Raw genomic sequence first — 25,945 nt, 5'->3', positions numbered from 1 at the left:
AAATGTTTATAATTTAATGCAAAAGTAGTACTCAAAATTTAAAATGAAAAGAGTTTATTTATCTTTGATCAAAATCTATACACCTTAAGTATACAAATGAATACATAAACATAAACACATGCTGGAGATACAAATCTGGCGAAGAAGTTTCGATATTTTCAGAAATTAATAAAGTGATAAAAGTAATATAGGACGCTCGAAATATTTATTTTTTTGTTTTTTTTGTTTTATACAGTCTTAATCAGCTCCGAATTTAATTATTCGAAAGCACAAGCGCCCTATCACGTATATTTTGTTTTTTTGTTTATAAATATCATGATTATTGAAACACGTTTCATAAGACAAAGGCATTCGTCATTTTTAATAATTAAAAATAATTGTAAATGCTTTTCTCGCGTGTAGTCTTACATTCTTACATTCCTTATTCTTTCTTTTTCTACTTATTTTCAACTTGTTGGTTACCATATTATACTTACGATTTCATTGAACTCAATAGATTATTTGACACGAAAAAGTTAAAAATATTTGATTTGGTGGAAAATTCATTATAATATGTGTGCGTGTACAGTACGCTTGTCATTATTTGTATTTGTTGCAAACCAGCGAATAGATCTATCACTAATCACAGTATTTTCATCACAAATACATACATCAAATATTAGAAATACAATTTGAAATATTACACGTTATTAATCATACCGCACCGGGTACTCGTTTAGCTTTCTGTAAAACTAAGCATGTCACCTTATTTTTGTTTAACATTCGTTAACAAATGATGTTAATATACATTAAGAAAACGAACTTCTTAATGGATAACATTAACACACTTGCAATGACTATTTCATTTCTTTTAATAGTTATCAAATTCATGTTCCGAAAGTTAATTAACGATTATAATGTAGCCATCGACAATAGTTTTTTAAAATCTATAGTTTATCTTACAATGCTCTGAAAAATTGTCACATATTTCTACTATAAATTTCCTGTCACATTTAATTCATTAACCTGTTCCTCTTTAAACGAATATTTCGTAAGTAGCTAAAATCTTCTCTGAGACATATGGTAATTAGTTAATTAAGTATAACGTTAAGATGAGGAAACGGATAGCTCGCACAAGAACACCATATAATTTTACTTTGAACATTCGCTTGTCAGTCATTCATTAATTCGTTACAATCAGATCATCAAAAATTTAAAACATACGTAATGATTCCTGAACTTTTAAAGTGGACGAGTTATACTTTAGTGCCATTGTCTGACAATAAGCTCAATTACGACGAAAACATGTCTCTAATTTTATAAGGGTGCATATACGCAGGTATTAAGCGTATACAATTACGATTTTGTATTTGAACGATGTACTAAGTTAGAGGGCTGGGTAAAACAGTATTTCGAATATTAAAGAGAGAATTATTTCAAGAAACTTATTTCACTGACTAATCACAGTACAATATTTTTAAAGATATTATAAATGAAATACATGAATTCAATAACGAAATATATTTCTTGAAACACCTGTGGTTTATTGCTAGAAACATTATTTTACTGAGCAGCTTGGCTGATCAAGAAATTCTAGCCCGCGTTTGTGTTTTTTCTTTAATTAAAAAAAAAAAATCATTAAATGAATCACAAATGAAATTTTAATCATACTGATTTTTCTTCTTACATGTAAGAGTTTAAAACTGTTTGATAAATGACGGCAAAGCACTTTGTTTACGAAACGAGTTAGTAAAACAAAAAAAAAATAATATATATATACATATATTTGTATATATGTATTTTCCTTTCTTTAATAGCGCACGGTTACTATGCAATAATAATAAATACAATAAAGCAGTACACATAAATCAAACGCATACGTAACAAATTTATACAGGTATGTTTTCAATTTTGTTCATTAAATGTTGCATAAAGACGAGATTTTTTTTTTTCTGAAATTTCACAACTGTTCATTTGTGATGTGAGATACTTGTATCGGTTACTATTTTACCAAGAAAGAGAGCAATTTACCAATTTTACTAACGGCATCGCTTTTTGTTGGTAGTATTTATAAATAAAAATTTTATTTTAATTTCTTAGATTTCTTGTAATTCACGAAAAATATACGAGGTACAATTTCAGAAAAAAAGATAAGGCATAACAAAATACATTTACGATATTGAAAAGAAATCTATCGAAATTGTTAATACGATTCACTTAGAAGAAAAATTAATATTTTCTATTTAAGTATACAAGAAATATAAGAGAATGCATCGGTATATAATTTTACACCTAAATTATATTGGAAATTATTGGATAGAAGTGCAACAATCTATGATAAAAAGCACTCATATACAACTTACATGATTAATTATTTGAAAACGTTTAAAATATGATGAAGAGTATATTACAATGATAAATTAATGAAATTTGTAGATCAATACGTAAATAATATTTAAACATACATAGTTTAAAAGCTGATCCAAAAAAACATACTATTATCTTTTATGAAAGGCTGAAAGAATCTTATGGTGGTACCCCTATAAATTGAAATAAGTATAGAAACATAATTATAGCTCCAAGAAAGTTTTCACGATTCTGTATCTCTTAAACTATCTCAAGGCATTTCACAATTCCTGTTACAGAATACTGGGCGGCTTATATTACTGTACATATTATAATGTACACAAATGTTGCCTGGAGATAGGTGACCTCACAGCACCAACGAACATTTATTATGTAAAATGAAAATTCCAATTGATTATTTCTTTTTTTTTATGTGTTAATATAACTTAACTGAGTAAAACTATCTTATTTACCTACATTTGGAAAATAAATTGCATTTGATACATACATGGTAATATATGCATCCCTTTTTTTTAATTTTTTTTTCTATAGAACACAAACGCACTAAAATTTGTCCATCTAAATCTTGAATGTATATAACTGAATCTTTCCGTCCTGTTATCTTAGAGAACCACACAATTACACGTAAACTTAGTCCTGTATTATGTGCTTCTATGATCAGAGCACCATTAAAAAAACACGTACAGAATTAGTTACTTTTCGTTTGTAATTGCACAATAGTTTGCAAATCGTTAATAGTCTTTTCCAACATTTCGAACCAGGAAACGTTAGTTAACGAACATCGTAATTGATTCGTACAATTGTTACTTGTCACAGTATCAATTAAACTCGAGGATATCGTGGTGATACTGGTAGGAATATTTTCAGGTTGAATAGTATTTCTTGATATGGTTTTATCATCTCCAGAATCAGACGAAGTCATATCATTTGTTTCTGTTTTATCTTTTTTCTCAACGTTTATGTCGGATACATTTTTTTGTTCGTTAAGTTCCTTTATCGGTAGATGTAGTTCTTTATCACTCGTCTCGCTATCCTCGTTAACATTAAATTTACGTTTCTTCGTTGGGGCTTCTACTTCCTGTTGGCTAGAATCTTTCACTTTAATGGCCTTCGTTCGAGATAGTAACGTTTCTAAAGCTGGTAACAAACTACTCGGCGGTTTCAGTCTTGTACTACTGCTATAGATAAGAGCCAAAGCTCTCAAATCTCCGGTTAACCGGTGCGCAGACGCTTGAATATCTACCGCTTCCACCATTGCCACCATAGAACTAACTAAGTTATCGATAAGTAAACAAGTTTGTTCAGTTAATACGTGATTAGCAAGTTTAGGAAAGAAAGTCTTGAAAAAAGCATGAATCGCTGGTATCCCTAACGAAGATCTCTCGTCTAGTAACACAGCATCTACGTAATCCACTGTGTAGGAAGAACAAAGAAGGGATGCAATATGTTTTCTGTCTATATGTGTAGCAGCATGAACATCTAACCATAATCTAGGGAACAAAGCTAAGTGCAATGGAACACCTGGAATTAAATGATATTGTCATAAAGTATTGTCACTTTTTAATAATTTTTAAGTAATAAATTATGTTTACCTTCAAATCCTAACATAGCACTCAAATTAACTAATGTATCAGTCATACAATCATTATTGATTGCCAATCTGCACATTACATCAATTAGTTCATGATATGGTAAATAAAATTCAAGCAAAGCGTTATCATATTCTGGATCTACTCCTTTAGACGCTTCTAACTGAGAATGCGGCACTGCCATTTGAACCATCGGTCTAGCTGGTCGAGTAGGCATTTTTCCTGGAGGAGTAGATCTTCGTGGAAGATACGGACCAGGCGGAACAGCGGCATGAGACTCTTGAAGTGCTGCATGGCAGTGTGAGAGCAACGGTGCCAAAATTAATATCGCTTCAGCGGGAACAAGCATGACGAGTTCTTTTAAAAGATCTATAGCAAGATTTCGCATATCCGGAGGATTATACGTGTTCAATAACGTTGCTAATTTTCGTAGAATATCCGGCCATTCTTTGCAATTCGCCAATATGTTTCTTGCATCCGGCCCATCCCTCGCGGTTCTGATACATCGTACCAGTTCCACAATTATGGCAATTAATTCAGCTAAGTCTCCAGCAACGTGACATGCTGTTGCTTCGTGATACATGATGTGCAACATATGAAATGCTTCCAAAGCCATACTTAATCCTCCGTTATATACAACGTAGAGACGATCATCGTCTGATTCGATTAGAATGCTATAAAAATATTGATATATAAATAAATGTATATGTGCTTGTGGCTAAATAATGTATTGTTCACCGATCACAAGAACTCCCATGAGAATGTAACTTCGTTGTGATGTCCCATTGTGATGTATGACTGGTCATCGCATCTACTAAATAGGCTCGTATAAAATTCGGGGGTCAGTCGATATTACTGGCTCGAGCGTAGTCGTAGCCCGACTATTTCGCATCAGGTCGGGTACAGTCGGGCAGATCCGGATCGAGCTCCCGCGGCCCGCGACCCAACTTTCATGTAAGTACTTGTTAATACTTGCAATAAGCATGTGCAAAATCTGTTTTATATGGAATTTTGGAATAAGATAATTTGAAAGCTCGTCCGAATCTGCCCGGGTGTACCCGACCGAACCCGAAATAGTCGGGCCCGCCCGAGCCCGCCCGATGTTTTCCGAACCGACCCGACACATTAGTCGGACCGCACATCACTAGTGCATGGTATCTCTCTTCCCCCCGTGTCACCCCGCGAGACTTCTCGTCATCGGTGGACAGTAATAAAATGTAAAGAAATGTCGTTATACCGAAATGCAGAAATAAGTGTAGCCCAACAGGATCTCCCGTCTAGTCCTTGTAAGTACGACGATAATGTTCCCCTTCTGAACGATGCAATTTCAGCTTCTTCTTGTTCTGTTTGATCTGGATGTCTTGCAACTAGTAATTGCATCAATTTAAATAATTCATCTACCGCCTGTAACAAAGAAATATTTCCTCGTATATAAACTTTTACAGCAGCAAAAAATAAACAATAAATAAATTTAAGTCTTACGGTCGAATATTGAGTAGGATGAGGTGTTATGTTTTTGAATGCCCATTGAATATTTTGATGTGCAGCTAACTGTCTTGTAAATGTACGCGACTGTTGACAACAAAGCCGTAATAAGCCGTAATAAGCGGGTAACATTACTCTATTAAATAATACTACATCCTGGTCCTCGTGATCAGCTCTAAAAAATGAACATGATTTGAAAAAAAAAAGATTGCTTAGAGGTACATAAAGAAGATTTCACTTACAATATATAGTTAAATGCAATATTTTTAGTTATGTGCGGATTATGAAGTATGAGAGCAACATTTTCTGGACAATCAGAACAAACATGGTACCAAAACAGCAGTACAGCTTGTTTATTATGATGCACTGGAATGCTAGGCTCAGAAAGTTTTGGATGAAAGAGTGTCCACAAATCATTTAAATACTGTCCAAACTGTAAATAAATTCCATTATAACGATGCGATAACAATGTAATAATATAACGTTACGCTTACCATTAATTTTTCCGTTTTAGACACAACGCAATAAGTGAGCAATGCAAAGTAGGCAGTGAGTTTCATTGTACCGTGAGTCTGTATATCAATATAATGCCTGGCAGGTTGCAATAATCTTAAAAGCGCCGTGTATATTTGATGCAAAATCAATGTTGCTTCCGATGACAGTTGGAGTTCTCTAGATGTATTACATCCTAAACCTAATCTATGAGCACTGCGATAACCCTGTCTAAAATGAGTCGATGGAACAAGCGATACGAGAAGAAAGGCAGCCGCAGAACGAACTCTTTGATTCGAATGTTCCAACAAAAAATGTTGCAACCAAGTGTCCAATCCTTGTAACACCCAAGCATGGGCAAGCTTGCTTCTTGTTACAGCTAAAGCTAGCCATTCTAGCGCACCGTGTGGAGCAACTCTAGCTGCCTCCCATACTCTGCCCAAAATTAATTGAGTCATACAAGGTAATCCACTTGGTCCTGAACTCTCGGTTAACAATGTCAACAGTTTAAAGAATGGTTGACATACGTCGGTATGCTTTGTTATAGCTTGAAATATCATTGTTATAATATGTATTGCTAATCTATCATTCCAACGACATAAAGATTGTATTAAATTTCGTGTCTGATTGAGATTAATGACATCTCGGGTTTGTTGATACAAAAAAGGAAATCCTTTACCACCTGCTACGGCACTGAGATCTGCCGGCGATAGTGCCAGTCTGAAATATTAAAAAAAAAAAATACGTTATACAGATATTTTTATGTTAGATAAAATGATGATAATTTAAATTATTACCTGTGATCGGGTCCTCTGCTACGTTCAACTAAAGTTGCTATCAAAGTAATCATTTTGTCTAGAGAGGCAGGTCTCAACTTTTCTGTTGGCACAGCAACTATTTCCTCTTCCTCTTCCTCTTCGCTAACCGCATCAACAAATTCGTGTGTCTTATGACCAAGATAAAAGTTTACCATAGTCGATATGGCTTGTACTCTTATTAGAAATAATGTTTCCTCCTCGCCCATTTTGCTAAATTCATATAAAAAACTGAAATATTCAGTAAGGTGTTTTAAATGTTGTTTCGCATGTTCCATCAGGGACAAAAGCATTCTCACGAATCTCGTAACGCATGACCGTGTACCGACAGTGTTTATGTCGTTTTCTTCATCGCAAAGAAGATATAAAGGTGCTTGAGTAGCGCGCAATCGTTGTATCACATGAATGCATAGCCTTTGGAACATTTGTCTTACCATTTGATTAGGGCACTTGACTAGAATTTGAATTGGCCACCACGAATCTCCAGCCATCCTTTCAAGGAATCTAGCACACGCACCAGCTGAACCGTTAAACTGTTTTGTTAATAATTCTACCCACTGTACCATAGTTGGTTTCTCTTTAGCGTGGATAAAGGTTTCCATAAAAAACGATGTTGAAAGGTCTGCTGACATTTCTGTGATATCAGGCTGTACAGATAACAATGTCTGGGGTATGTAACCGCATATTTGCCACATAAATGTAAAGTATGTATGTTCGAATATGTTTTTGTCTTGTAAAAAGTGCATATTGTCCTGCCATATCCAATCTTCTAATTCTTTATTCAATTCCAAAGGTGGTAGTTTATTAGTATTTTTGTAAACTAACGAAGAACATTGCCGTCCATTAGGGCTAGAGACAGTAGCCTCTTCTTCCTTTGCCTGATCACCAAGATCAGCACACCATTCATAGAAAAGCATATACGCAGAATTAGTTTTTTCAAAACTAAAATCCATGAATTTATCCGTAACAGAGTCGTATGTTTTACTCGTCATTTCTCCGCCAAAACATTCAGCTGCTATTTGATTCGGATCAAACGGTTTAACTTCAGCATCGTTGAATAAAAACCATTTATCTTTGTTAGGAGATGTACGGTCTCTAATAAAACTATAGTAGTGCCCACCATCCGCAGTGCCAGTATGAACTGTTACACCAATTAAATCATACTGGTAATGTTCCATCTCTCCTTCATCATCGTCATTATTTAATCCTTGACAATCACCTTCAGATTTTTTCTTTTCAGATGCTTTCTTCTCTTCCTGATAATGTTGAGGCATAAGCTTTTTCTCAACGTATCCAGACATGTCTAACCTTAATGGAAAACTAAAATGAGTATTGACTTTCTCTTTTAACATAGTTCCCATGTTAAATGTGTATCTCATTGTATTGAAGCACAGTATATGGGGTAATTTTTTGAAACACGCCCTCTTTTCTGCTCTTGCTTTTTTCCCACACTGCGAACACGTGTACATATTGTCTCCTTCCAATGTATCTTTAACCGTAACTTCGTCTAAACTTTCATAAAGATTTCTCATGTCAGCTACCTGACAACGAACGGTATAAAATTCTTCCAGCGTTCTACTTACATGTTCGCAATCTAATGACACAACATTATTGGATATCACACCGCAGAATAACGTCTTCACCAAATTTTTCAAATCCGACGTCATCTCTTCTAATTTAGACACAAGATCTATAAAAAATTCAGCCATATCTTTCTGTTCCCCGGTATTAAGAGGCTCGTGATTCATAGTGTACACGCGACAGAAGCTTCGAGGATTGTACGCTTTCCTTTCGGACTCTAAAAGATACGCGAACATTCTCTGGAGTTCTCTTAACGTCAGCTGATGCTTGTTCGCTCGATTACAATCAGCTCCCAATATCGAAACACGTGCCTGCGGCATCATGTACAAATGTTGCATACAGCTGGCCATGTAACAAGTGGCGCCTAAATTTGTCAATCCCACGTATCCACAGTCGGAACGACCATCCTCGTGTGGCCAATAATCCCATGGATACGGAGAATGAGGACCGGGCTTATGTTGAGCCAGTAATTTTTCATGAAGTATCTTGTAATTGTCGGGTGCTGATTTGACAAGTTCGACTAAGAGATCAAAAGCAGCCGATCTGGATACTTGACTCTTACATTTCGGCACGTGTTTCGAACGTGGATTCGGCAATGCGAATAGAAAATCAAACACCTCGTGAAGTAAGTTCTGTCCGATCTTTCCTTGCTTACAGGGCGGGTTATGCGTCATGATGTTACAAGTTAGATTCAACAAACCAACCAGACCGTCGTCCTCCACTGTATTATGTCGTGTCTCGAGATGTTCTCTGTTCAAAACAGAGTCGATCACTCTTATCGCTAATGCCTCGAGGTCTATCGTTACATTAGAATCATCTGAACCTTCCTTAATAGCTTCTTCTGGAAGTGAATCAACCAAACGACAAACGAGCCAAAAATAATCTCTACAAGCAGGTCCGTACGGTTCTTTTCCATCGTCCAGTACTGGATGTAGGTGTAATGGTAAATCTGGTTTCCTATGAGAAGGCTGCATCGCTTCTGCAATTACAAGATGTTCCAATAACGTGTTCAACATTGGTACGATCAAGCTAGAACTGTCAGAATTGTCATCTTCGGATTCAGTAGTGCCTAAGCATAATCTATATAATGCTGTACAAACTTCCCTTCTCACAGCAGGTTCAGGATCCTCTAATACCAATCTCCTTAGCCAAGTTTTTCCAAATGGTTCTGGCGATGAGAATAGATACTGTCTGACTGTTTCATCGCTGTGCAGCCAACAAACTAGCAAAGCCATAGTATAGTGAATAACTTGAGATCTACCAAAAAGTCCTGTTTTATAGTGATTCGGATCTCTAGGCAAGGATGCTTCGTTTAATATGTTCGTTATTCGTGACATAACCGCTTCGACGTTCATCATTGAAAGCATAGCTTCGCTTAACTTAGGTACGAGCAGTTTGTCCGCTTTACTTCGCTTCTTCTCCTCTTTAACGACACCCAAATAACATAGCTGTTTCAATAAACTAGCGAGACAGTCCTGCTGCCACTCGCTACCGTCGCCTTGTTCCAAACATCCAGACATAAAGATCTCGAACAGATGACGTAAACCTCCGTGCTGAACGAACAACGTAGACCAAGCAACATCTTTCTCTTTATCATCGTGATTATCATCCGCGTCCCCTTCGTTCTCGTTGCTAGTTGTACCGGGGTTCACGATAGATGGCTGACTGGTCGTGCTACGTCTACTTAGAGATTCCACTATGTATAAAGAATACATCAACTTCTGCGGGCTAGCAGGATCTAACAATTCCGGCAATGATGCTTCTCCTAGTTTTTGAAAACCTCTTAATAATGTAGGACTAGTTGGTAACAATGTTAACGTATCCCAAACCCTCCTTGAAAGTACTTGAGCCTTTGTATGAGGAATCTCTTGACCACCTTTCACTACAGTTTTCATGGCGCTCAGTGTTCTCATTAGAGTAAATAATTGCTCAAAATACTGTGGTCGTAACAATAACAAGGTCGGTAAAGACTCTCGAGGAGGTGGTGGCAAAAGAGACGGTGAATCAACGTCTCGTTTGTTACATCTACCTGTACCATTGCCTCGACTAGCGCCAGGAGAAATGAATACTAGCTGTCCATCCTTAAAGCCCATCTCTTGGAGTGTTTTCTCATCGAAATCAATAGTTAACTCTTGGCCTTGCGTGATCATCCTGATCGGCCCGTCGGTTAAAAGAGATCCTAATACTGAACTGTTATTTTGACCTGAATTCGTGGTAGACGATGATTTCTCTTGATTATTCTGTGTATCGTCCCACCATTTAGCTACTTCGGCTCTCAAATCGGCAACGTAGTCGGTACTAAAAAGTGTGAAGCTTGTTTTCTCAGGAATTCCAGCTGGTTGTACAAATATTCTCAATTGTTGACCCTTCTCCGAAGTGTTCATAGCTACGTGGCTACCGGCGCCTCTACCTTCCAGTATCCAGCGACGCAAATGATACGCGTATCGTTTTCGAAATGCTTCCAAATGCGTTCTTAGTAATAACAATGCTCTTTGTATGCAACGTAAACTAGCTTCCTCGTTCGTTTCTAGATCAGCACTAGCCGCAGCGAGATGGGTCATACATTGTGAAACAAATTCAGCCTCCTGGGTCAATTGTCTAGACATGTAATATCCGTTTAGATACTGTATAGCCGCCATACTAACGTCTGTACTTTTAGCTTTTAACGCGATTCTCCATAAGAAATCCATACCAACCGAATCTACGTCTCTCAATGGTCTATCTAAATGCGCAGCTGCTAAACGAGCCAAATTGCACAACTGTTGAAAAAGACTAAGACCAGTCATACTGATAGTTTCCGGTGGCAAGCTTGGTAATTTACGCATACATAAGTGTTTAAGCGTATCCATTCCAAGAGCGTGTTGCTCCGTTGATTTAGCTTGACTTAGTAACCAACTGAACAGTTCATCGGCACAGGTTGGATCTTGTGATAAACACTGCCATAGTATATCTACTTGTTCAAGACTCAAGCGGAAGCAATCAGGTGAACCCAAAGGTGAAAATATCGAGGATAAAAATTGTAATCGAACTTGAATTTCCGTCTGATGAGAATATAAACCATTTTTCGGTCCTGTGTTAGTGTACGTTTTTAGATTATTAAAGAAGTGCTTCATCATACCACGTTCACGATCTGCCCACGTCGTTATCGTATGCGCATCCATTGCACCAAATTGTTGGAAACTGGCGAATAGTTTAGGTAATAATCTTAATGATACAACCACGGAACGATTGGTAGCGAGATTTTCTAAACAACCTTCTATGAATTTCATAGGTATCAAACGATCAACATTGAAACAAAGAAGGTTACACAAAGCTTTTTCAGCCTCTAATGCTAAACCTTCACCTAGCTGACCGATTTTATCGTCTTGCAAAAGATCCCATAATAACGTGTTTCCAGGTTTGCAAACGGTATCCAAGTTGAATTGGGAACTAACTCGTGTTACCGTTTGCCGAATACTTCTTACTTGCGGTGGACGACAAACAGATCGTCTGATGGTCATTGTTGGATGCGAATGATGGGGATGATAAGCTTGCATTTGTATCGCTGTTAAATGACGCGCAGCTAATTGAGCTAGTTCTTCTTCACAACCACTCTCTTCACCGTCAAAGTCTGCCATATTTTTCTCACTTTTATTTGATATTCTACTGCTATAAGAATACGCTTCTTCGTCCGACAGCATTTCATCTAAACCGGATGGTAAAAATGTCGGACCAGTGGCGTGTACTAAACCAGCTAGCTCAGATATAACAGCACCAGGCCCGTCTGCTGCAGCTAGTACACCAGCTACGTCGCTATCGTCTTCATCGTGTGATGTATCTGCAGAATCGGGAGCCCGATCTACGTTATGACCAACTAATGACATATATTTGTGTTTATTAGCTCTTCTTAAGATTGCAGCCGTTGTTGGAACTTGCTGGTCACTCGAATCCAAGGCCATCGCCTGTTGCTTCGCGCGATCCAAAGCGTCAACACCTTTCGGATCATCGATTGAAACTAATCCACCGGTATCCAAAGTACTATTTAAAACATCGTCAGCTCTATTTTTCATATCCAACATTAAATCTTTAGCTTTTACACCGCTTTCTTGATTAACGATGTCCTCCAACGTTTTATCTACAGTAGCTAATGAACGCTTTTGTGGCTTTTTTCTTTTCCTTAATACTTTTCTCTTTCTTTTTTCAACCGCGACCGTTTCTTCGGCATTGGATTTTTCTGTGTCAGCTTCTACGTCTGAACCACTCTGTTTCTCTTTCATATCTTGTATACTACACGTAGAAATTTTCATTGATTCAGGAAGGCATTCAGACTTATCCACTGTAGAATCTTCTGTTTCGTTTAGCGTTGTTTGCACAACAGCTGTACCCATACCTTTTGTTTTAAAAGGACCTAATAACATTCAGATTTTTATTATAAATATATTTGAAAATAAAATAAAAGTTACTTTTATATATTGCATACCTTCTCCATCACTACTATCACGTCTTGCTTGTTTCCTCGGTGAAGGTCCTTCAGATGGCGCAGGACTTGGTTCTTCTTCATCTTCGTCCGGGCTGCTTCCGTCTATTCCACTAGGATCACTAGTACTACTACCACCAATACCACTAGTACCTCTTAAAATGTCACGATTTTTTATAGATAAACCTCTTGGATAACCTGATCCACCTGCTGTCCAAATAAATTTGATCAAGGCAGATGCCAGAAATAAACTTTGTTCAGTGTGGTCCTTTGGCTCTAATTTTCCTAATAAAGAGTACAAATGTAAAACTGGAGTAGGAGCCAAATGTTTGACTAAGGGTGCCAATAAATCATATACAGGTCGTCCGCAGTGTTTCAATTGTGCAGCTTGCCACATAGTATCCATATCTGAACAAGTGATTCTACCTTCCATAGCTAAGAAACTTAATACAATGTGACTTTGTTTAATAACTTCTACGTGCAAATTTGGTCCAAATATATGAGCTATTATATTATTTTCTGTTAGCCAAGCGGCCAATGCATGACCCACTTGTTCAACTTCAGCGACAGTTTCACTATTACAAAGTTCATTGAATGCAGTGATATGAGCATTTATCTGAGCTATTCCGGCTAGTCGCATAGTTAATGTTGTACTAGTAAAATATTTAAATGCTAGGTCCAATCCATCACGATCGAAACTTGGTAAAACAGCATCGATAGGGTCTTTAACAGCACTCCACATAAAATCTAAATTGAAAAAATTATTAATCTATAGTATAGAAAATAATCATGGAGGTATTAGTATATTATTCTTCTTAAAATTTACCTGCCATTGTTCTAACCGCCGGTGTGCGTAATTCTTTATCTCCTAAACGACACATATATTTCATAACACGACTACGTAATGGTATAAAAAGCTGAATAACACTACCATAATTTAACCAAAGTTTTAAATTACAAATCACTGCAACCATAGAGTGCGCAAGACTAACAGGTAATGTATTTTCCATATCAAAACAAGCAGACATTAGATTGAAACCACCTTGATGGCAAAAAATAGAAACTGCCCTAATTAAAGGAGCTGGTACTTCTGGATCATGAGGCTCACAGTACCCTCCTTCGTCCTTTAAACAAATGAAAGGTAATATATACATCTGTAATTAAATAAAGACACTTTTTATAATGAAATATGATGTTACTTTTACTGGAGCTAGTGGATTAATTGCACCACCATGTTTCATTGCAATATAAAGAGGAAAATTTAATAAAAATATTTTTGAAAGTAAATGAAACAATTTTTCTCTGTCCTGTTGAGACCAGTTTTGCTGTGTTTGCGTTTCTGTTTCATTATAATCCGCATTTTCTGTTTTAGCTTCATCTGCTTTTTCTTCTTTCTCATCTTTGGATAATACTTTCCCAGCATTTGTTTGCTGTCCATTTTGTTGTATAATTTGTAATTGTTGTAATGAACATAATACAACACTTTGAGTTAGGCGTATAAACCGATCAAAGTTTTTAATTTCTCGATAACAGCACATACACTGCCTAAAAAAGTAATGACAAAAGTTCTTTTAAGATTAAAATGAATTGACTATGCCAAATATCTATGTTTTATCATATATGTTTATTTTACATATAAGACATACAAATGAAAGCAGACCTTTGTACCCATTGATTAACATAGTGTAGCGTTGTATCCATATCCGAAATACAAAGTATTGTCAAGCCATCTTGTTCCTTTGATGATCTGTCATCATCTAAATTCAAATTACAGATAAGAAAGTAAACAATAAATGAACAAAAGTAAGGTTACTGATACAAATAAGGTCTATTTAAACAAACGTTTTCAAATTATTTTTTTCATTTTCTTATTTATCTTAAATAATATATCTACTTTGACACGTCGTACAATTTTTTTATTAAATACGACTTTTAAAAATGTAGTATACTAATACAATGTACTATGCCACATATTTAAATCTCAAAATACATATTCATGCATTAATTATCAAGCTTTAAAATCATACAGAAACAGCAAGGTTATACAATATAATGCTGTAAAACAAGTCTGATAATAGTAGTTGTATGTAAATATACACTAGATGCTTTCTCTGGAATAAGTTGTTTTTACATAGCATATGCTAAATTATCATTTGACATCGCAAACGATGAAAGTTTGCAACATGCAACGTAGTATAATAGGTTAACATGAAAGGTATTGTACACATTTTGCTTACAGGAGAGTAGAAGGTCGTGAAAGTCAACACACACATCGCACATGGTTCCCTCTCTTTAGCCTCTGAAAGGCTTTTAATCACGTTAAGTTCATCACTCAACTTTACCACCGTCCATTCAAAAAATTAGTAATATTATTAAACATTTGTATTCTTGATTATCTTCAACAGTTGATTAATTCGTTAGTCACCATATTGCTTTTTTTACGCAGCTGCGTTCACTTGCTGCTTACTTCAGATGATTAACAATACATATACATATCCACTTTTTTTTAAGAATCTATTGTATCTACACAACATAATTTAATAAACTAAAAACAATTTCTTATTATTATTGTAATTTACGAACGCTTCTACACAAATAGTTTTACAAATATTCAGACTCTTAATTATCAATATAAATGTCATTATGACAGAAGACAGCTGATCGCCGCCATATTTTATTAAAACAATGATATTTAAAATTTCCATGTTTTAAATTCTAAACATTAAAGGACATATAAATACAAAAATGCAGCTACAAAGTATTTAACTTCAGTACCTTTGTTTACAAACTATATACATAATTTTATGATACATGTAGGTCTGTTTATCATATAATAAATTGTGTTCCTTAAACTGTTCGTTTTATTATAAATTCAAACATTTTTGTAAAGGTTGAATAAAACGTATAAACCATATACGTATAATTGAAATTAATTTTAACAAACAAATACTAAATATTAAATAAAACGATAAATAAATCTTAATATTTGTTTTATGAAGTAGCTATAACCTTTAAGATTTTTATTACAATATTTGATTGATAAGATATGAATCAACTTTATAATCAATTCGTATTCACGATATACTTAATGTTATTTAAGTAATGAAAAGAATATCGTTATTTTTATACGTAATGTGTAATAATAAAAAAGAATATAAGTAAGCAAAATTAGATGAGCAATGGTGCCATCTGTCGAAAAGGGATGGAAACTACTTGCCGACTTATCGACCGACGGGTAGTTCAAAATTGGAATTTTGAAAAAGGTTGACATATCCTCATGGTTTGATGAATGATGAAGGAATGAACGTTCACAAAAGTTGTTTAAATTTGTTAAAATATAATAAATGAACAGCGAGCATGTTTAAATAAAGGTGGCGTGGAGATTTTTCTTGAATGCATTTTCTTCATTACTGACTTCGACGCCGGCTGCCACAAGTTTCGGAATGCCAGTCGGTAACTTATTGAGTAGTTTCCACCGCTTTTGTATAGATGGCGAAATTGTCGAATTTGAACCACTTTTTAAAGGGTACGTAAATTGTAATTAAATAAATTGAAGTTTTCAATTTTAGTCCCAAAAAAACTTTTTCAATTTTGTCATATTAATATTTAACTTATTGGTAGAATAGTTAACTTCTTTATGCAACTTCAAGTTGTATATATATACTTTAACCTAGAATAAGTGTACCCTGTTTGATTGTTTGTAATTATTTGCAGTAAATAAATAAATATGTTGAAGTGTATCAGACCGTGTATAAATAGTCTAAACACACGGTCAACAACACTTTTATCTAATCAAAATGACTTACTAATGCAACAAACCCGGGTAAATTTACGAAGCATTACATAAAAAAATGGTGTTAAGTTACCTGATGTATTTGTAAATAATTATTCTTTTTTATTTTAGAATACATTTATTTTAAGAAGAAGATTTCCAGTTCCGTTAATGAAAAAAGGTCAGCGTTACCCGAGACTTAAACATAAACATTATCTTTATGATCTTGTAGAAAATACAAATACTAAAAAGCATCCACTAATTGACCTAATTTTATTGGATACTGTAAAGGATGCAGGAGCAAGAGGTGAATTAATTAAAGTGAAAAGTTTAACAGCATATCACCAATTTCTGTTACCAAAGTTGGCTGTATATGCAACACCTGAAAATATTGAAAAATATTTAATTCAAGATGAAGATGAGAGAAAGAAATTTGCTACGCATAGTTCTCAGTTTGTAGAAAATACAATAAGTTTATTATCAGAATGTTACTTAAGTGTAACAATGAATATGGATGTACCGTGGACCATAGAAAAATGGCATGTAAGTGCAAATTTCCGTAATGCAGGTTTCATAGTACCTCAACATGCAATAACTCTTCCTGAGAAAGCTATATCTGGTCCAGATTTATCTATTGAGAATAAAGAATTTTATGTCACTGTTAAAGTCAATAATTGCGAAGAAACTAAAGTTAGATGTAGAGTACATCATTATACTAATAATCCAAGCAAGAAAATTACTTACGAAGTACCATATTGGGAATTGCCTAGTGTAGCAATTTTCCCAGAAGATGAACCAGTCTTAAATTCTCTACCAAAATATCAATCAAGTACTAAAACCAAGTTTACTAAGAAATAAATGTATTATCATAAATAAAATTTGCTATAAAAAAATCATAAATTTGTTAGATTTAATTTTACATAATTATATATTGTTTAAAAACAGTGTGATCTATATGTTCACCTATATATACATATATATTAATAGAGTTAATTTATTAGAAAAACAAAAACAACCTCAATGAATTTTTAAAAATATTTTGTAGAAATATATTGAATTTTATTAAATATGTATAAAAGCATATTTATCTTGCTGAAACTTTATTTATAAATACAATTTATATTTCTGAAGCATGTACACATGTATAATCAATAATCTAGCTGTGTAGTATCAAATTGTTGGCTTTATCTTTCACTGTTTAATCAATTAACCTGATTCTTAAGCCTTCAATGTTCTAATAAAGTGTATAATACTTTATTATTTCAATAGTAAAAATGGAAAATAAATATTTGCATGGGATGAAATTTCTGATGGATTAATCTTATTAAGGTAAAAAAAATTTTAAGTAATTGTATTAATTTGTATCTTTTTCTTTCTTTTAAATTACCTTTAATTTTGTATGTTTCTATTTATTTCAATCATTTTTACATTTATACATAAGTACACAAGACACAGAGGATAAACAAGTCAAAAGGATAAAGAAAAAAATTCGATCGTGTTCAGGATTCAGAGGTATATTGTCCACATGCATATTTAATTTTAAACTTCCATGAAACTTTAAGCGAGCGTGAAAAGGTAAATAACAACGACAGAAAAAGAAATATTTATATTAAATTTCTATTAATTAAATATATGTTATTTCAGTTAAAATTTAGAAGATATTATTTGCGGAAAATCGCTCCAAATGAACCAGGTGTTATTATCTTACAAGACATAAAAGATCTTGTAATGTTTTTGTTAGCCAGTCCTATTAGTCCTCAATTTGTGAATTTTTTCCACATGCCAATTGTTGATCGATTTCTAAGAGCTCTGATAATTTATTTTCAATATTACATAATAACATGGGAAGAATTAATAGAAGAATATGCAGCCACCATAAAGAAAGCACCAAATCCTTTAGCCCAAGGGTATAGATCTAAATATGCAGAAGAAATGCAAAATCTTCGTTGTATCTTAGGTAGAGAATATGCTGATTTAATAATAGGTTGTCAAGATAACACTCAATACCACCATATGACTGGAGGAAAAAAGGGATCTCCGCTATTAACACAATCGGAAGGAGAAAAAGATTTAAGAACATTTGAAACGTTAATTTGCATAGCGCATCGTGTTATTTGGATAGCATTGCAGCGTAAACATTTTAGTTTGATTGGTAAATTAATTTCACAAGAAGATACGTTATGTAAAGCAGCAATCAAACAGTTACTAACTTGTTATACTTAGTTAAAGAGAGAAACATTTATTTTAGAAATTGAGTTACATAGATTGTTTAGAACAAAAGCATATAATATGGCAGAAAGACGGAGCACTAGTCAAATTATGCAAGAAATGTTGAGTAATGACATTGAAATATTACATGGCCCAAAATTACAGGTCAAAAGAAAATTATTACGAAATTCTCCTTTAATACAAGAGCTAATATACTCTGATTGTGACTATCGTTTGTTAGCTCTAGGTATGTTCTCCATTTCTCATATACTTCCTTGTAAGAAAATAGAAAATTACATTATAGTCTACAAATATAGGACATAACTCAAACGATGAACGAATTCTTTATCTACAAAACGCTCTACTTATTGAAGAAGAAAAATTACATGATCTAGGAATTAAAATAGGAATTCTTGGAGAAAATAGAGCTAATTATAATATAATGTTGATACCGTTCGAAGAAACTGAGATTGATGAAAGCTCAACTATCCGAACAAAAAAGTATGAAACAAGAAGAAGTACAAAAGATACATTGGAAATTGTAATAAGTTTTTACCAATATTTCTTGACATATTTACATATCAAATACTTTAATTATTAATTTGAAATAAATGTTCTAGGACATACCTATAACAACTCGAAGACTTCCACCATTTCGAGAAAAAATTAAATTACCCTCGAGATTTTCCGCTTGAGATGATTAATATATCACCAAGAGGATATAAAACTCTTCGTGAAGAATCAAGAAAGAAATGGTTTATTAGGGAAATTAAACGTCAAACCTATAAACAAATAGATACATTATCAGTAGCGACAACGATAGATTAAGATATTATTCAGAGGCTCAGCTTTTCTTTAAATCGTATATATTTGTACAATAAACCTCCTTCAGTATTTAAGTAGAAAATATTCTGTTTTGCATCTTATGTCAACTGAACTATTCAGATCTTCACAAATAACAGTACATGTATTGATAATAAAAATACATTGTTTTAGTACTTCAGTTTTTTCAAAGTAAAATGAATAAATAGAACAGAAATGAATTATTAATGACTATTTGAAGATCGTTTTACTTTTTATATAATTACTTAATATTAATGTGGATTAATAAAGATCGAATAATTGAATATATGTATGTGTCTTCAGGAAAAACTGTTAAGGACGTGTGAATGGGGTAGATAAACTGAATACAATAAGACAATGTAAAAAATATGCTTATTATAATTGATAATGCCTAATAATGCGCACTAATGCTGATATTTTACAAGGAGATACACATATAGATACAATTGAAGCAATGCATTTGTTTTATAATTAAATTCTGCATTGTCCTTAGATAAATAATTAATGTACCTACTTACTACCATTATATATAATAACAATATTAATTTAATCCCAATATGGGTTAAATTGTAAATTATATTGTTTTTCTTTCCATATACAAGTGGCAAATTTACTGTCCATTTGAGATGGTTTACATTTAGCTAAAACATTCATTATTCAAGATGTACTTCTTTGCAACCTATCATTCTGACACATATGCATAAGGTACAAAAATGAATACCTCATCAATTATATTTGGCACAAAAATTTTGATAATAAAAACTAGATTTCACAAAAACCTATACAATCTTGGTGTTCCTTTAACGAGATGTGTTTCTTGTTTCTTGTTTCTTGTACATACATATTTATAATCTATAAAATGATTCAACGTACTTTTTTTTTTCATTTGACTTCAATTACGATATGTATTAAAATTATGATAATTTGTATTATATGCACATTTTAAAATGTTACATGTACACACATAATACTAGTTCCAGCGCTATAACTATGTTGCAATATTTTAAATGTCAAATGGCAGTAAATGATTTAATCATGTACATACAATTAGTAAGAACAATCTAGTTTTACTCTCAAAATCTGTGCCTCGTTAATATTTGTCTAATCTTAACATTTTTGTTTTAAATACCATTATCTCAAAAAATGAAAAAATGAAATAATACACAGCATGTCATCTTTTTTTATAGGCTGCAAAAGAAATTTAAATGTATTACAGTTACTAAAGATATCAAAAATGAAACTATTTCGGCACTTCTTATTAATCTGAATCTTTAATTATATGTTACAATTATCTATTACTGAACTCCTGTCTACACGATTATAATACAAAATGAAAAGAATGATAATGATTATGATTATGTATGACAATAAGATTATTTGTGATTATTTGCATATATTATTACAGCAGATGAAAATGAATGACTATGTATGTACGTATGTATGTAATTTCTTTTAAATTCAGTCATGTGTTCATGCAATTGTATTAAGAATAGTTTTTTTTTTAATAGAAAATAACTTGTTAAAATAGTTTCAACTTCTGTTTAAATGAAAATTAAGTATATTCTTATTGAAACATGCAACAAACATAGCAATCATACTTAATCATTTGCTTTAAAAAAATCAACAAAAATTTATAATTTTATTTATATACAACCTAAAAAAGCTGTATATATAAGCACTTGATTATGTTTCCAAACTATTTATGAATATATTCTGTAGATACAACAGGGTACTCGAGAACAAAAAATATTACTGTTAATGAAAATAATATCGGAATTGAATAAAGTAATAAATAAATAAAAATGAGTCTTTATACCCTGAAAAATCCAAGTATGTCAAAATTGTTCTATAAGATTGATTTTCTTTTCATCGTTTTTATACTTTCCATCATTAAAAAATATTTATTGCCATACTATTGTAACTACAAGAATGTAACTAAATTTTTAGAACATACTCAAAGTAATTTGCAAGTGAATTGTAAATATATAGTATAAAAGATAAGATGAGATTGTGATCCACTTATGATTAGTTTTTAGCAAGAATGAAATTTTTTAGCATTTACAAGAAATACGATTTTTTTTTTTCTATATGAATCTAATTGCGTTATGATATTGTACCAATGAAGTTTATACTAAATTAATAGTAGTTACTATTTTTTTCAACATTCGGTTTATATGTCAATCCCTGCCATCATCTTGGATTTGTATAGTTATCTAACGAAAGTCAGTAACACAATCTTACACTTAGCAGCACAGACACAAACAGTATTTCTTTTTCTATATTATAAGGAACACACCGCGAATTCGTTTTTTTTCCAAATTAATATATTATTAAAATAGGCGGGGCTACGATGCAATATCTGACATAAGTTGAGCCAATAAGGCTGGCTCTAAAAGTCCATGTGTTTGCCCCATCCTTTCCAAATTTCGTACGTCCTTATCTACTGCCTCCAACGCTCGTTCCAATTCTTCCTCCTCTTCTCTCGATGGTTCATACTCCCATTTCTACCCTCTGGAAGAAAAATAACAAATCCTTGCCAATTCTAGAACTTAGAATAATAAGTACTTTGTTCAACTTACATAAGATTTCAAAGTTAACTAAATAAACAAGCGAATAGATGTAAATTTAATCTATGTAATTAATATTGCAATTACCAATGAACAAATCATTAAAAGCATCAGGAGGTAAATTATTGAGCACATTGCCAAAATCATGCTCTGCAGAATCCAAAGAAGGAAACACTTCATGATCTCCCAGATCTACTTTAAGCCCTCCTCCACCAAGGCCAAGGCCTAGTCCTAAATTTAAATTAGAAGTATTTGAACTTCCTTGTGCTATGGTATTTAAATTGTTTAAAGTTTTTGTCTGATTTTCACTAGAGTTTATTTGATTCAAATATTGACTCTCCTCGTGTACCAATGTAGGACCTTTATTCTCAAGTTTATTTGTAGGAGGCCGTTTCCGTTTCTTTGGCCTAGATTTTGGTTTAGGCCTGGAAATTGTTGGGGATGTTGGTTTTTTACGAGCTTTCTTTGGTTTAGACTCTTGAGCTTTACGATGATAGTTATCCCTTTTCCTAGCATGCTCTGGACAAAGAGGTAATTCATGTGCAACATCAAACACAGGAATACAACACTGTGTATTATCACTAAATTTGGCAGTGCAATGTTCAAACAAAAGTTGATCTCCGTTCAACATAATGTGACGAGAACAATGGCGAGTGCAGGGCAAAGATATTTGTTGACATCCTTCAGCTCCGCAAAGTCCACCAACTAAAAGTGGCCCATCCACCACTTTACTCGTACTTGGAGAACCGCTTAAAGCTCTTGCTGTAGACGCAGGATCTTTATAGGCAGCTTCCAACAAACATCTAGCTCTATCACGTAATAAGGCTTCAGAGTCTGTTCCACTTTTATGTAACTGAATTAATCGCCTTCTCAATTGAGAGCGTAATTGAGAAAGACGTGCCGAACGATTTAACGTTGAACTGATTTCTCCAGAGAACCAATAATGTTGATAAATTGTCATTTCATCTCCACTTGAATCGCTATCTGATATTTCATCACCAGCTCTAGGATAATACAATAGAGTATGGTCCCGCCTTTGCCTTCTACATCTTAATCTTTGTAAATTTTCAATGTGACGTTGTTTATGATGAAGTGCTTTTGCAAATTTATAATCTATATTTTCACCGTCACCACTACCACTGCCACCACCACCGACACTATTGTCAATATCTAACTCTACAGCATGATCTTGTACAGGTTTGTATTCCCCATCTGGTATAGATGTTATCCTTATTCTTTGCTTAATACATTTTCCTTTAGGTTTACTATTTTTACAATTTTGCATTACTTTAGAATTTTTGGATGAAACTACTGTAACATTTTTTCTTGCTGTAGTAGTAAATGGTTCTGGCTCACAAAAAATGTATGGATCGACATCTTGACGAGCTTCAGTTTTTAACAAAGCCTTCAAGCGATCCGAAAACTTCAATTTACTGTCCATGTTTGAGTTTTCGGACATAGAGACCTTCATTGATTATCGCTTTCCTTGTATCCTGTTCCACCTGCATTCTCAAACTCTCCAAATCAACTTCCTATCTAGATAAAACTTAGTTCACCGCCATATGCCTAGATCCAAGTCCATACAGTGATATTTTTTAATTCATAATACTGAGAATAAAAAAATAAAAAGTTATTTTTATTGTATTATATCACAGTTTAGTTTTTGTATTTGCCTCGGACACATCAGTGTTTATATGTCCATTAAGATAACTAACAAAATGAATTTTCTTTTTAAAAAGTATAATAAATTATAAAATAGTCATGAGCACTATTTATATTATTAACATTGATATACACCCAGCTATCTTATTTACATCTTTTTATGTACAAAACTTTGTTTTGTCATGGACTATGTTTGAATAAAAAGATTAAAATTATTTACTTATTACTTAGTATCAAATTTTGTAGTTGATCCTTACAAAAACTTTGTATATTTAAATGACAATAAAATTTATTCTATGCCCTAAAAGTGCAAATAATACTTTAGCAGTCAATAATGTATAGATCAATTAAAGCTATTTATCACTCTAAGTTTAGATTTGCATTGCTGTACATAATGCATACAAGATAATTACTACACTCTCCTGGTTCAAGCAGTAAGCGTGAACTTAGTCCATGGCTAGATCAGGATAAAAACAATCCTTGCCTCGCATAGCAATTCACATATAACATATTCTACACATCTTTGAGCGATTGTATCGCATAGAACATCAAATTATTGGATATTGATTCTAAGAGTTCTGATAATCTTGGACAAGACAAAGCCATATTATTAAGCACTTTATCTCCAATGTTGACATGAGTACATGATGTTGGATATCAACACTGTTTGGTTATGTACACTCCTTATATAGACAATAAGACACTCAGCAAAATATTGCAATCAAGTTTTGACAATACAGTTAGAAAAACTTATCAGATGAGTCTTGTCGCGTATTTGCACTCCTTAACAAAGATAAACTATTCACAAATACGCTCACGAAATTCCCTTTATGGACTCGTTTCATTAGTTTACCGAGGTTGGGATAATGGATGTTACTCTCAACAGTAATGGAGGTTGTTGTCCAATCAGGAACAATTCGACCTTTTTCTTACAAAATATACTTCAACAAGATCGAAGATTCACGCACAAATTTCAGCATTCATCGATAATAACATTAGAAAGACATGTCAGATGTAAGGGAAGCAAAATGGCGGACGCTGCACACACGAATAGTTTTTGATGCGAAAAATCTTTGAATTCACTGTATTATCATTATGAATTCGGTATACAAACATTTTACGTCTATTTTAAGTATTAACTTACTTTATGTATTAATATATAAAAACATACTTTTACATGATTTCGAAGATTCCTGCCAGAATTCGTTACATTGGTTTTCATTATACAGTTTGACATAACCTTTTAATTGTTTTACACATACAATGATGTAACTTACATTAGTTTTTTTTCTCTTATATTTTACAATTATGTCGATAAAGAAACACCTTATTGTGATGTATTATTCTTTTCAATTTAAAATGTTATCTTATATATCTTCAAAATTTTCAAGTATTGATTCATAATAATTGTTACTTATTATACTTTTTTATAATCTTAATTGTGGTATTTTTAAAACTTCTGTGAAACACAGAATGACACACTATATCACTTAAAGAATTCATACAAATTTTGAATAATAATTTAATAAATTGCAATAATTATAATTATAATTAATATAATCTTTTAATGGTAAATTATCCTAAAATAATAAGTCTTTATACAATTGTAATAAAGAGTAAGATATCAAATGAAAAATCTGTTTCTTTTTTATGAACAGACTTGTTCATATAAATAGTATTTTCTGCTTATAATTAAGAAATTAATAAACAATTATATACTTATGTATTTGAACTATAATTACACATTAATTTGTATACATATTAATTCGTGTATAAAAGTAATATTTCATTACACTTTTTAACCAATCTATATTTTCATATATGGTAATGTTCTTTATTAAAAGTTTAATTGAATTGTTAACTATTAATAATAACATTTTCTGTTGAATCAATAACTGACGAAAGTCATCCCAAAGTCTAGTACCTTGAAAAATTGTTACATTGATCAGCTGATTTGTGACAGTTAAAAGTATTAGACCTATTCACGGCAATAGATAGACTAATAAAAATCTACAACCACCTGTTGAGTTATAGATTTGATCTCTTTGATAAATATTTTATTACAAATTAGAAGAGTTCAGAATTTTTTTTATATTATGTATGCACAATTTATCGCTGTTCATTCATTT

At 32.9% G+C, this 25,945-nt stretch overlaps 4 protein-coding genes across 5 annotated transcripts; 2 read left to right on the top strand and 2 right to left on the bottom strand.

Moving 5' to 3' along the window:
- Nucleotides 1–37: 37 nt before the first annotated feature.
- On the bottom strand, nucleotides 38–15,425 carry LOC114875664 (ubiquitin carboxyl-terminal hydrolase 34). Its single transcript, XM_029186214.2, has 12 exons — nucleotides 15,002–15,425; nucleotides 14,425–14,521; nucleotides 13,964–14,309; nucleotides 13,591–13,888; nucleotides 12,768–13,511; nucleotides 6,710–12,695; nucleotides 5,915–6,632; nucleotides 5,663–5,853; nucleotides 5,418–5,595; nucleotides 5,173–5,339; nucleotides 3,939–4,609; nucleotides 38–3,867 (listed from the first exon to the last, which is right to left on the bottom strand). The coding sequence occupies exons 1-12, from the start codon at nucleotides 15,042–15,044 to the stop codon at nucleotides 3,035–3,037; spliced, it is 10,272 nt and encodes a 3,423-aa protein (XP_029042047.1). The 5' UTR covers nucleotides 15,045–15,425; the 3' UTR covers nucleotides 38–3,034.
- Nucleotides 15,426–16,200: 775 nt separating this feature from the next.
- LOC114875666 (39S ribosomal protein L9, mitochondrial) lies at nucleotides 16,201–17,436 on the top strand. Of its 2 annotated transcripts, XM_029186216.2 has the most exons (3): nucleotides 16,201–16,290; nucleotides 16,479–16,587; nucleotides 16,669–17,436. In XM_029186216.2, exons 2-3 carry the CDS (start codon nucleotides 16,492–16,494, stop codon nucleotides 17,392–17,394), a joined length of 822 nt encoding a protein of 273 aa, XP_029042049.2. In that variant the 5' UTR covers nucleotides 16,201–16,290; nucleotides 16,479–16,491; the 3' UTR covers nucleotides 17,395–17,436. The 2 variants fall into 2 exon arrangements, with proteins under 2 accessions (XP_029042049.2, XP_046144756.1); XM_046288800.1 differs by lacking the exon at nucleotides 16,201–16,290 and having other exon boundaries at nucleotides 16,392–16,587.
- A 388-nt stretch (nucleotides 17,437–17,824) lies between these two features.
- On the top strand, nucleotides 17,825–20,604 carry LOC114875665 (the record flags this gene model as incomplete). Its single annotated transcript, XM_029186215.2, is given in 8 exon segments — nucleotides 17,825–17,865; nucleotides 17,978–18,017; nucleotides 18,019–18,111; nucleotides 18,181–18,688; nucleotides 18,785–18,991; nucleotides 19,062–19,285; nucleotides 19,365–19,418; nucleotides 19,420–20,604. Coding segments are annotated over 8 exon segments (1,320 nt in total), but the record flags the coding sequence as incomplete, so codon positions are not given.
- Nucleotides 19,948–25,347, bottom strand: LOC114875720 (INO80 complex subunit D). The gene is given in 3 exon segments (XM_029186335.2): nucleotides 19,948–22,084; nucleotides 22,087–22,098; nucleotides 22,242–25,347. Coding segments are annotated over 3 exon segments (1,548 nt in total). The 5' UTR covers nucleotides 23,626–25,347; the 3' UTR covers nucleotides 19,948–21,932.
- Between the last annotated feature and the right edge of the window lie 598 nt (nucleotides 25,348–25,945).

Source organism: Osmia bicornis, chromosome 15 (genome assembly GCF_907164935.1).
Source record: "Osmia bicornis bicornis chromosome 15, iOsmBic2.1, whole genome shotgun sequence".
Lineage (NCBI taxonomy): Eukaryota > Metazoa > Arthropoda > Insecta > Hymenoptera > Megachilidae > Osmia > Osmia bicornis.
The sequence above is the reverse complement of the archived record's forward strand: the minus strand, read 5'-3'. Positions and strand labels throughout refer to the sequence as shown.